Here is a 12826-nt window from a genome sequence, read left to right as displayed (position 1 = left end):
CCAGCCGCAGAACATTAACTTATTGCTGCCGCGCTTTATCAGCTGAGTGAGTACGTGATGAATGTGGGCGGGTTGTGAAAGACATTCAACATTTGTACACTATCATTTATTTCCTTTCAGCTGATTATTTTATTTTTAAACCTACGTGACGTCACCCACAGCTGTTTACAGTCGATAATTTCATTTCTTCAAGAAAAATTTAGTAAAAAAAAGACAATCATATAAAAAATTAACTTTAATATATTCTGGGTGTCATATTTATTTAAGTTTCCGAAACATAATGTTTATTTATATGCATGCAATCTAAATCTGATGTTCATCTTGGTCGGCAGGTTAGCTCAGTCGGAAGAAATGCCCTGCCTCGCGTTGACTGGCTCGATGACTGGCTCGCCATACATACTGTCTGTCCGACACTCGAAGACCATCATACGCCATGCACGTATGATGGTCTGTTTATTGTTAATGAAACGCTTCAAAAATGAGATGGTAAAAATGTTATTTTATTTTGCGCTCTTTGAATCTTTTACAAGTTATTTAATTTTCATTCGTTGTCACCTCAACAGATGTTTTGATCGTTTATAGGAAAATTGTCTTTGCTCATAGATTTGTTGTTTTCAGTTTATCAGTTTATTTATTATTAATAATAATTTAATAACCATCTTGTAATTGAGGATTTTTCTTAAGTTCGTCTTTGATTGATTGATTGGTTGATTGATTGATTGATTGATTGATTGATTGATTGATTGATTGATTGATTGATTGATTGATTGATTGATTGATTGATTGATTGATTGATTGATGTTGATGTTTTTTATTCATTAAGCAAAAAAGCTGAATATTGCATAACACAGCAAGAATATTAACAAATTATACTAAAAATGAAATTTTCCAATTAATTTATTTGTATTTTCCAACAACGAAATTAAACGCACATGAAACTAATCTTTAAACTCCCCAATTCTCGATCCAACGCTTTTTTGCATATTACGCCACTCTTGGTTAAATCTAAGTAGGTAGACAGTTGTTCGATTATTTGCTTTTTAACTTTAAATATAGAGCTGCTTGCATATCATGTATAATAAAAAAACTGCACACATAAAAACTCTGCATGGACATAAACAATTTTTTCGGACTGACTGAGATAATAAAAATTATAAAGAGCTCACTCTTTTTGACAAGAAGCTGCCACGAGTTGCGGTTCATTACATGCTCTGTAGAGTCTAAATGCATTGAATCTTGTTAAAAAGTCTACGAAATAAATCGGTGTAATGGTTGCTGTTGTAGCATCGCTAAGGAAGTGCCTAACTTATTTTTAGTTTAAATTAATTGAAATGTTCAGAAATCGAGCCACGGTCACCGGGTCCGTCTAAAGGTCGGCGAGTGTGGGGGGTGGGATTGGCAGAACAGTTGAAAAGATGTTGAGTAGTATGATTGAGTGAGTGGCAGAGGTTGCATTGGTCGAGTATGGTATCATTTATGCGACTGAGGTAACCAGTTGGGTGGATAGAGTAGCTACTGGTGAGCTGTGACAGAATGGTCCTTGATTCGCGGACTTCAATTTTGTTGATAGGAGGTGGGTGGCAATTGAGGAGTTGATGGTGTTGAGGACTGTGGACGTGTGGATGTGGCAAAGTAAAAGTTTGTTTGTGTGATTGTCAGGAAGTGATGATGTGAAGGTGTTCAGTCGGGGTGAGCTGAAAGTGTTGAGTGTCTGTTTGATGTTGCGAGGCGCTGATGGGGTATCGATTAGATGATGGCATGGATGATCGTCTTTGTGGCATTGGGCGAGGGCATTGGTCTGTAAGCAGGAAGGAGTGTTGTAGGACGGGCAAGATGTTAGTTTCTGGGTGTAGGTGTTCTATGAGTGTTATAAGGTAGTATCCAGTTATAGTACGTAAGACAAAACATTGAGTGGTTTGGAATTTTAAGAGATTGGTTTCGGAAATGTTGGGAAGCCAGATGAATGCGACAGATAGATTTAAAGGTAGTGAGGTGCCTGCCAGTCTTAAAAAATTCATTTAGTTGTTAGAGTTTCCAGAACTTGGAGTTTTCATGTGGGTTCAGTTGTTCAACGAATTGGTGCCCCTTTTTCATAGGTTGCTATTGTTTTGCTGATTTATGTAGTGAGGAGTTGTACCAGAGTTGACTGAGGGTCATGTTGGCGATGAGTGTTTCTTTTGTTGATGAGTTGTTTGGGGTGTTTGGAATGGGAATGGCACTATCACGTGCAAAAATGTGTGATTCGTTGATTGTAGTAGTAATAATAATGCGCCTAAGTCGCTTGCCATGGCGAGATATAAAATGACATTATTATGCCTGTTTCAATGCCACAGCATTGAATGACGTCAGTCTCTCAGGCGATCTCAGACATTCATTTTAAGTTAAACTTCAAAATATTTCACAAACTCATACTGAAGTACGAATAAAATAAATGAATAAAAATTACTAACAAATTGCATGATTTAGGAAATAATAAATTAATGATTAAAATTACTAAAATGAACAAATAAAACGAACGAACGAACATGTGACAAACTGACATGAACGCAAAAAAGAAGACAAAGATTCAAATTCCATTAACCGTTGATTGGGTTGCCATGCACTTTTAAACATCATTGCTAGAACATGGCAGGATATCTCTGTTTTATGCCCGGTGGAGATTAGGATTGCTAACTTTGTTATGTTGTTCAATTTAATTTCATTTTAATATTGTTATAACCGTGCTACCGAACGCACTAGATTCTAGCGTATTCTAGAATGTTCTAGTGACTGGAACGTTCTAGAGTATGCTGGAATCGGACCATCGGGAAGAATCTAGAAACGACGCTTGCGAAGAGTATATAAGCGCACGTCGCAAGATATTTGTGATTGGTGATATTCGTGATTGAGATATTCGTGATTAGTGATATTCGTGATTAGTGATATTCGTGATTAGTGATATTCGTGATTAGTGAAATTCGTGATTTTGTGAATAGCGATTCGGTGAATTATTTAAAGCGATATTTGAATTGTTTGTTGACGTTGTCATAGCGATAGATTTTGAAAGATTTAAAAGTTAATTGTTGCGTTAGTGCGAATTTACTGGAAATAAACGATTAGTTGATTTCTTCTGTAAATAAAGTTTAATAACTAATAATAGTTGATTTCTTCTGTAAATAAAGTTTAATAACTAATAATAGTTGATTTCTTCTGTAAATAAAGTTTAATAACTGTTTGGAGTATTTTATTCAATCGAAGATTTGAACCCGTCGCATCGTAAACCGGTTACGACAGCGAGTATTATAACAATATTAATAAATGAACTTACATTTCTCTGAACATCCTGTTCAGCTGTTTTGAACAAATTGAAACAAATACAAATAAATCATCAACAACTTTCCAAGCTAAAGCCCGCATAGCAGGAAATATTTTCTACAAATTTGTGATCATCATCCGATCTTCAACCCTATTTGACCCTTGACCTTACTTTCTGACCTCCCAGTAACATAGGCATGTGTGGTCGTTTCATGAACTGAAAGGAAACGTTGATGATGTGATTATTTTGATGAAGATGTGTAGTGGAGGGGAGGTCACATCATGGCCACAACCATGTGAAAAGGTTCATGTCAACATGAGCATGCAAATTTCCTTACATACCCTTTAAACTGTGCAATTACTTCAGACTTAATATTGAGTTTATATATTATATCTGCGTGTTAAGGTGTGTGTGTGTGTGTGTGTGTGTGCATGTGTACTTGTGTAGGCGTTTTTTTGTATACTACGAGTCGTTTGTATGTAATGTGTATGTCATTTGTTTGTACATGTAATGGAGATGCAAAACATATAAAGATGTGTCTTCGTTTTATTCAAAAAGGAAATATTCCCCCAAATTGTGTCAAAATAGTTTAATCGGTTTCCTCCACACATATCTTCACCTAAATTTATTTCTTTCCAAATTTCGTACATCGTTTGGTCAAAAGATTTTAATTCTCTCATCCAACTGTTCAACTTACTAACTTACGGCATGATGGCTCAATGTTCAAAAGCGCATGGTCTTGCTATTTTTTTATTTGAACATCGTCAATTCTAAGTAACTCTGCCGATGTCAATTTAGTGGTTTGACTCGGACATTCTTTTAAAAATGTTTTATAAACTTTAAATTTTAAAAAACTGAGACTGGTGCCAATAGAAATTGTTATTTATTTCAGTAAAATGAATGTATTTACCTTAGTTTTTTTGTTCAAACATTTTTAATTTGTTAAATTTAAGAAGGATTTAAAATAGAAAAAGATTTGATTGTTGAAGAGTGTGGTGATGTTGGATGAGGAGGAATGTAAAGGTTAATGATCCCAATTCTCATCACTCATTGGCATACACATGAATGGTGATTTTGCCTTTGTTGTTGTTGTTGACGCTCTTGTTGAATTCTTTATGTTGCTGTATATGTTGTGTTGCTTCGCTTATGTTGTTGTTGATGACCTCGCTTATAATGCTGATGTTACTGTCGATATTGTTGATGATGACGTTGCGGTTGTTGCTGTTGTTGTTGACGTTGTTATTGATGTTGTTATTGATGTTGTTGTTGATGTTGTTGTTTATGTAGTTGTTGTTGATGTTGATGTTCTGTCCATGTTGCTGATGTTGTTGTTGATGTTGTCGTTGATGTTGTTGTGAATGTTGTAGGGGATGTTGTTGTGGATGTTGTTGTTGATGTTGACTCACTCAGCGGAAGGAAGACAAGTTACGGTGCATATGTTTTTGAGTTGTTGTTGAAGTCGTCAGCACGTGTGGGTTACTTCGGTGACGTCGTGCTACTAATACTTTCCAGATGTTTCATTGAGGAACAACTGCCAATCCCATTTTCAATGCTTCTGTCTTGGCATTTTACGTAAAACGCAATCCTTTTATTATAGTTTATAAACTCTGGTTTTGGCCTATGCAAAAATACTCCAACACATAAATACATTCCAGAGACTCAACATTCTGGCGGGCAAAATGGTTGAGGCGTCTGGTTCTACTGTTGCAGTGACTGGTTTCGAATGCAACGATATCCAGTGATGATTTTTGTGGAAGTGTTGTTTCAGAGCTCTGAGAATTATTCAAGTAAAAATTGAAACTAATAATAATAATAATATAATTAATAATAATAATTATAATAATAAAAATAATTATAATAATAAAAATAATTATTATTATTAATATATTTTTGGTTGGAAAATTTTTGAAACACTAAGTTAAAAATGAATGAAATGCTTGTTTTCCATCGCTGAATTTGTTATATTATGAATTAGATGAAAAAATTGTTAATTTGTTTCAGATATTTGTCTAAATCAGTCTTTAATAAAATTTTATAATTTTTTTGAGTTAGCTTTAAAGTTGAATCCTCTTTTTAATTGATATTTCTACCCCAAATTACCATCTACATATCTAATATCTCAATTTTTCCTTTGTTAGCAATGCCGTTGATTAGAAACATGACTCCAGACCTAAAAAAAGGTATTTAAATAAATCCCTTCCTTCCAGCTCGCTATTTCATCATCTAGTCTCCTTTTGGACAGTTCCATTGTGCTACAAACAATAGCATCTTTTCTATTGAAACATTCTCCCACAGACGATATTATCTTTTTCAATGTTTTTACAGTTAATTTTATGTTATGTCTCAATGATCTTTGCTGAAATGATGTTCAAAGCTAAAAATGTTGTTAAAAGACTCTCTTTTTTTATAATTCGCCACATCGTTTTTCAGCATTTTTTTGGTTTATCAATCTCTCCGCAGAAACGTCGCAATCGGTGTCCTGTATAAATTCTTACTCGTAATTTCACAATCAAAATCACTTTTGTACAGGCAAGGACAGCTTACTTTGAAGCGGCACAAAATGAATATTACGTTCGCAAAAAATGTTTTTGAATTATACAAAGAATAAATATAAAACTCAGTGGAGGATGACAAATTGATGCATGTTTTGACTTGTATAAGTTTTAATTTGGCATTTCTTCGAAAGAATTTTGAAAAAAAGAATAGAAAAGCAATGAATAATTTTTTTTCTTCCACTGAACCCAAAAAATAATTTTTCAATGCAGCGCAATTTTTTTTAATGAATAACTGAGGTTGAAAGAAATACGTAAACAAGAAATATTAATAAAGGAAGAAAGCGAAACAACAAAGCCAGAGTGTGGGGTGGGCTGTGTTTTTGTGCAACAAGCATCACGTTTCATTTCTACTGCTCTTTTCTCTTTCAAACAACTTTTCGTTTACATTTTTTATTGTTGGTTGTGCTGCTTCAACCAATGATGATGAATTAATTGATGTATTTGCTGAGGTGTTGAGAATTATAACAAAATTGACTGAAAAGTTTTAATTTCAAAGATTTCAAATGCTTAATTTTCGTTCTAGTTTGATTTCATTTTGATATTTCTGATTACAAATTTAGCTCCAATAAAAAAATTGTTCATGTTTGGCCCTGATGTTTTAACAAGTAGTTGTTTAGGTAGGGCTGAATGATTAATTTTTCGCACAAATGCACCCAAACAGCGTTGCATATTTATTTACATGCACATATGCGTGATGATTCTACACAATGTTTTATGAGGCAATGTTACGAGCTTCTTCGCAACTATTTATATCTCCACATTTTCATAATCGTCAAATGGTGTACATCGCTTCAATTATGTGCTTTCCGAAACTAACCTTCAATAATGTAGCAAGGCAATAACCTTTATATTTTTTTTCATAGTATATATAGTTAGAACTTATTGATATAGAGCGAAACGTGTTCATATACAATTTAATCTATATCGTCTGGGTGCCGAATGTTTTGAACGCTCTTTCATTGTTCCAAATATTGAAAAAATTTCACCGCTATTTACGACTTTTAACGCATTATTGAAATTTAAGATCAAATGCTCTCAAGTTAGAAAAAACTTTTAAGGATGAACAAAAATATCGTCACATTATCTTTTAATGAAAACATGTGCAGTTTGAAATTTTAATTGATGGTTTGCTGCCAATGTTTCATTTACGTTCTGCGTCAGAATTCCAAAATTGTCAGTATTTCAATTTCAATTTCGTTTTAATGTTTAATTTTAGACAAATTGTTTTTTTAATATCTTATTACAACGAATGTTTTAATTATAACATATTCTGGCAACTCTTACTTACCTTATCTGCGTTGAACTGACACAAAAAATAACATTTAATAATAATGTGACAAAACAACAGCCAACTAGAACATAATTAACGCAAATAACAAATCAGCTAACAATGCTTGTTATTTTGTTGAATTTTTTAAAAACATATTTTCAAATTTGAATTTTGATTTTTTAGATCATCTATAAAAACAGTTCAATCTCTCTTTACTCATTGAAAAGTAGCTGACGTGTTAATTAGAATTTTTTTTCTTGCTCATGTGACCGAGGGATATCATTCACATTCACATCATCAAGAGAACATTCGATTTTTTTTTTGAAATTAGCCTCCGGCAGTAATGGATTTTGTGGTGGGATTTAAGATCTAAAACAAAGTAGCTTCTTTTTTTTATCCTGCAGCTTTTTTTACTAGACAAAAATTTTTTTTCATTTCAATTTTTTCAAAATTTGTAACAACATCTTCTGCTTTATCCACTGCACTCAATCCGCTACCAATTTTAAAATGAAATTATAACTTTCATTCAACTGACAATAGTTTTTTGTTTCAGCATTTTCATTCAACGTTTTTATTCTCAGAATTAGATCGTTTTCACGGTTACACGTCAATGTTTGTGTTAAATAATGCAGTCCATTTCATTCAAGTTTCATAAAGTTCAATCCCAAACAATAGTGATTCAAGATTTTATTTGGCAAACTATATATCAACAATAAACTATTTAGTACCTTCGGCAAATAATTTGTGTGTGCGCATACAATACCTGTATCAAAATGAAAAAAACATGTTTTTGTATTGTATACATTTGTAGGCATGAAGAGGAATGCCGGACTTGCTTTGAAACGCATGCAAATTAATTAGCCAAAGTCAGCTAATGGAGTCATGTTATTAACAGTATGTTGGCGTTTCATACAATAATAACAGCACATGAATTAGGTTATCGTCTTAGTTAAACAAGATCATCATCTCATACGAAGTCCATAACCATCGCAAATGAAATCCAACACCAACATGACCATAAGGATGGTTATTGGCGTTGGTCTGCATCATAATCATTATTGAACTTCATCGTAGGAAGGATTTAATTAATGAAGCACATCCATCCGGTTGATGATCTTACAAATAATCAATAATGTTTATATTTAATGCTGGTACGATTGTGTGTGTGTTTGTGTGTGCGTGCGTGCGTGAGTGTGTGTGTGGGTGTGGGATTTGACAGTGTGTGTGTAATTTTACAATTTATTGCAAAAATAATTAATATTGAAATTATTTTTGTTGAATGCAACAATATTTATGAAGATTAACCACACGAAAACAAAAAAAAATCAGAGTTAAGAAATGACTTAGAATGATTAAAAAGATGATAAGATGGAAATTTATTGAGTACAGTGCAGTGTGAATGTAGGATCTTATTGTTCAAGGATCTGTATGTAATGATTTCAATTAATTATTTATGTGTGTTTCTGTTTATAAGTGTGCTTGTTTGTATACATGTTGGTTTGTATGTGCGGTTGTATGTGTGTTTGTATACGAATTTGTATGTGTGTTTGTTTTTTCATCTTGTTACAAAAAATTAAGTTTTTGTACGCGTATGTAACAACCTTATTCGATGAAGCTTTTATTATTGAAAATATTTAATTAAGTAAACTTCAACCCATTAAACATGAGTGTCAAAAAATTAAGACGCACCGAATAGTGAATTTGACTGAAGGCCGATTACCATTATTCGGACGAATACCAAAAAAATTAAATTTAGGGTGAAAAACAAGTTCTTGAGAAAACGGTGAGCGATTCGATTCATGTTTATCTAACAATTTTTCATCGAAATAATATTCCATTTCTTGTTTAAATTCAGATGTTTTAACAGTCAGGATGGCCAAAATAAATTTCCCGCTGTGAATATTCAACAAGAATCGTTACGGAATCCCAAAAAGTGATGACTACAACGGAAATCGCACTATTCGGCTTTTTAGTCTTTTAAAATGGCAAAACGTCAAATTATGGTTGGACACTCGTTGCGTCTCTACAAGAAACATACGCCAAAAGGATTAAAATTGTTGCAATAGGAAACAGAGTTTGTGTGCATTCATTTCTTTGAAAATTTTGCGTAATGTATGTTCAGTTGCAAATACATGTACGTTGTTTGATTTATACGCCATGTTTGATTGATTTGTTTCTTTGCCCAATCAATCAACCGTAGATAAACTGTTGGACAGAATATAATTTATGCCATTCAGTTGGAGTCTGAAAATTGATCTTACAAAACATTTTGTCAATATGTAAATGAGTCAGTTTATGCTATCAATCAACCATCCCCATATCAATCCAACCATTCAATTTTCTAACCAATCAGATTCACATTCGAGTTTTATGATAACCAATCAACTACTTTCAAGTTTTCACCACTCAACCAATCAGGAAACGGATGTCAGGACAGATTTTCGTTTCTCATTGAAGTTAGGTTTTTTTTCGCAGGACACCATCTTTTTGAAGGTCGTCCTGAACTTTGTGCTCATGAGTGAGTAGAGGATGAAGTTGATGGAGCAGTTGATAATGACCAGGAAGTTGAAGATGTTGCCTGTGATCAGCATCGTTTCTATCACATCAGCCGTCAGTGTGTTCCTAATGGACCTGTCAGTGATTGAATCTATAAGATTATTATTCACATCGGAATGTGACTTGGAAAAATAATGATGAAGGTAAAAAAGGTTAAAATTGCTATTTACAATTTTTCGCCTCGTTATTATTACCAATTTGATAGAAATTGGCTTTATAGCGATAAATTTTACGGCAAATATCGATGAAAGAAATTCGGATGAAACAATTAAAAATATTTTGCACTGCAATATATTATGATTATATACATCAAGATTATCATTGGGTCCTAACACTAGTCTGTAAATTTTCATTATATTTATCATTCCATCTTTATTATTCATCATCACAAACAAACAAACAAACGAACTAACAAATGAACGAACGAACAAACAAACAAACTAACACACAAACAAACAAACAAACATCTATCAATCAAAAAAAACCACACACGTATCAACCACGCACCGACAGACACTTCACGCTGAAGCACAACAAACTTCATGCTCCTTCCCATTCGATATGATGCAACCATCGTCATCCACGCAATATATATTTTCATTATTTTTTAAATTTTAATAACTCTACTAAATATCAATTTATTCTGATGATTGTTGTTGGAAAATTTTGGAAAATTATAAAAAAAAATGCTTGTAAAATTTCAACATAGCTTGACGTAAGCGTAGAACTGTCTTTGGTGCAAATAAACAAACTTCGTAAAGGAAGAGGCCAACAGGTAAGCAGAAAAGTGAATAAGCAAAAAAAGGAACAAATACGACTGAATTTTTACACAAGGTTTGGGATTTCCAGTTGGGCAATGCTATCAAAGACTGTGAATAAATAAAAATTAAAACATAAAATCATAAAAAAAAGAACGAAAATTAAAAATAAAGCTTGGAAGCGTTTCGGAACCACAATACTCCGGTTTTGGAACTGAAACCCAACTACATAGAGGCTGTTTCAGAAGTTCAAACATGCTGTACTGATAATTTTAAATGGCAAACATGACAAGTACATCACTTCATGTCGTTACATCGCTTGTAGTAACTCATTATTATCATCAGACCTGCACCGTTAACATCATCTTCTTCTCATTATTAATTTCATTAACATTTACATTATCATTCGTAGTTAGCATCATTGCCAACATTAAATTCTTCGTCGTACCATCATCTTCTTATTCATCATTATCATCATTTCATCATCATCTCCATCATCGTCATCCCAATCATCATCAACAGCACCTTTATTGCCGTCATCATTATCATCACCACCAACAAATTTTTTCTTTTTTTTTGTTTTTCCATATTTAGAATTTGTTGCTCCTATGGAGCGCAGTTCGTCAAACAGGGAATGTGGCAGTGACTCTTATCGTCGCTGGCACGCTGCCAAGAATAATTTTGAAACAAAAACATCAAAACAATGAACGTGGAGTACCAAAAAACATGAAAATTTTTATAGAAAATTTATTGAAAAAAAAATTAAACTAATTATAAAAGTTAGTTTGATGAAATATTTAAATTAAAGAATAACATCAAAGGCGTGTGTGTCTTCGAATATTTCAGCACGTTTTTAAAATACGTCACTGTCTACATAAGTCACATGAGTAAGTATAAACTTTTTTTGGCGATAAGGCATGGCGGGGGAAGGTAATCCGAATGATTGAGTGAGTTATGTTAGTACGATAGAGGCAATTAATCAATTAATCATCATTGTCATCGTCACAAACGTAAACATTACTCTCTCCATCATATTTCATCTTCATCATCATCAACGTCATCATCTACGTCATCATCATCGTCATCACTCTCATGAAAATTACCGTAATTAATTACTCTCCCACTATTTGTTATTTCCTTCTATGATGAATGCTTTATGTTTCGTTTGTCTGACAATTTATTTACTCTCGATCGATTACACACACAAACACACACAAACACACACAAACACACACAAACACACACACACACACACAGAGAGAGACAAAATGAAAAGTTATGTTCGTCAACATCATCACCAACAATATAGTAATTTATTCATCACTGTCGTCATCGTCACAACATTTTCTCATCATTTTTCAACTTGCATCGTTATTTACTTCATCATCTTCATCATCTTCATCACCTTTGTCATCTTCATTACCTTCATCATCTTCATCATCTTCATCATCTTTATTACCTTCGTCATCTTCATCATCTTTATTACCTTCGTCATCTTCATCATCTTTATTACCTTCGTCATCTTCATCATCTTCATCGTCATCTTCACCGTGGCCTATGTAACTGCCATTCAAGACTTTTTCAAGGACGACCTCACGCCTTCGTCATCATCATCTCGACAAAAAACAAAATGATTTTCTCATGATTAATATCAGCAAACATTCTCAACAATATCTCCAGCCGTATAATCATCATCTTCCTCATCATCGCCATCATCATCACATTATTTTAGCACCTTCCCGATGATAAAAGAAAAGATAATTAACAGCGCATTAATTCAGGCATGCATGAATTCACGTATGCGTGATACATTTCAGTTAATTTTGTGTTTGTTTTGTAGAATAGAATGCAGTAGAATTATCTGGTTGCATAGTTCTTTATTATTTTTATTCATTTATTAATAATTAGTAATTCTTAAAAGTTCCAGGGAAGTTAGTGTCTTTAAATTTTCAGCTGCATTCAGTGGCTGCTTATGAGCTAACTGTCTTCAAACAAGATGGATGTTATGTCGTGTGATGAAAATTTGAAAAATTTAAAAAAAAAATCTTTTTAATTTTGAACACCCCTCAACAAACTACATTTCTTCATTTCTTGCTTAACAACAAAAACATCTTATAATGAAGAATTAACAAATTAAATTTTTTTAGCGAACGTATGAGAAATCATTAAATAAACGAATAACTGGATGGATGGATTAACCTAACTCTACTGCAAATAAAAAAATCTGTATTCTACGTACACACCACACACACGTCATAAAACACTTCGTACTCCTTCATAAATACAATGTCAGATCAAGATTTTTCTTTTGTTTGCACCTGTTTCGTTGTCGGGATTCATAATTTATTGGGATATTCTTTAAAGAATGTTCTTCCGTTATCTCCAAAGTCAT

General features: G+C 33.0%; 3 protein-coding genes across 3 annotated transcripts; all 3 read right to left on the bottom strand.

Moving 5' to 3' along the window:
• Positions 1–333: 333 nt before the first annotated feature.
• Positions 334–2157, bottom strand: HELRODRAFT_181979 (hypothetical protein; the record flags this gene model as incomplete). The annotated part of the gene is made up of 3 exons (XM_009031749.1): positions 334–449; positions 1358–1608; positions 2138–2157. The coding sequence occupies 3 exons, from the start codon at positions 2155–2157 to the stop codon at positions 334–336; spliced, it is 387 nt and encodes a 128-aa protein (XP_009029997.1).
• Positions 2158–3303: 1146 nt separating this feature from the next.
• On the bottom strand, positions 3304–5455 carry HELRODRAFT_181978 (hypothetical protein; the record flags this gene model as incomplete). Its single annotated transcript, XM_009031748.1, has 5 exons — positions 3304–3330; positions 3467–3511; positions 4357–4614; positions 4944–5067; positions 5403–5455. The coding sequence occupies 5 exons, from the start codon at positions 5453–5455 to the stop codon at positions 3304–3306; spliced, it is 507 nt and encodes a 168-aa protein (XP_009029996.1).
• Positions 5456–11040: 5585 nt separating this feature from the next.
• On the bottom strand, positions 11041–12826 carry HELRODRAFT_181977 (hypothetical protein; the record flags this gene model as incomplete). Its single annotated transcript, XM_009031747.1, has 3 exons — positions 11041–11100; positions 11814–12033; positions 12753–12826. The coding sequence occupies 3 exons, from the start codon at positions 12824–12826 to the stop codon at positions 11041–11043; spliced, it is 354 nt and encodes a 117-aa protein (XP_009029995.1).

This window comes from Helobdella robusta, assembly GCF_000326865.2.
Source record: "Helobdella robusta unplaced genomic scaffold HELROscaffold_78, whole genome shotgun sequence".
Lineage (NCBI taxonomy): Eukaryota > Metazoa > Annelida > Clitellata > Rhynchobdellida > Glossiphoniidae > Helobdella > Helobdella robusta.
The sequence above is the reverse complement of the archived record's forward strand: the minus strand, read 5'-3'. Positions and strand labels throughout refer to the sequence as shown.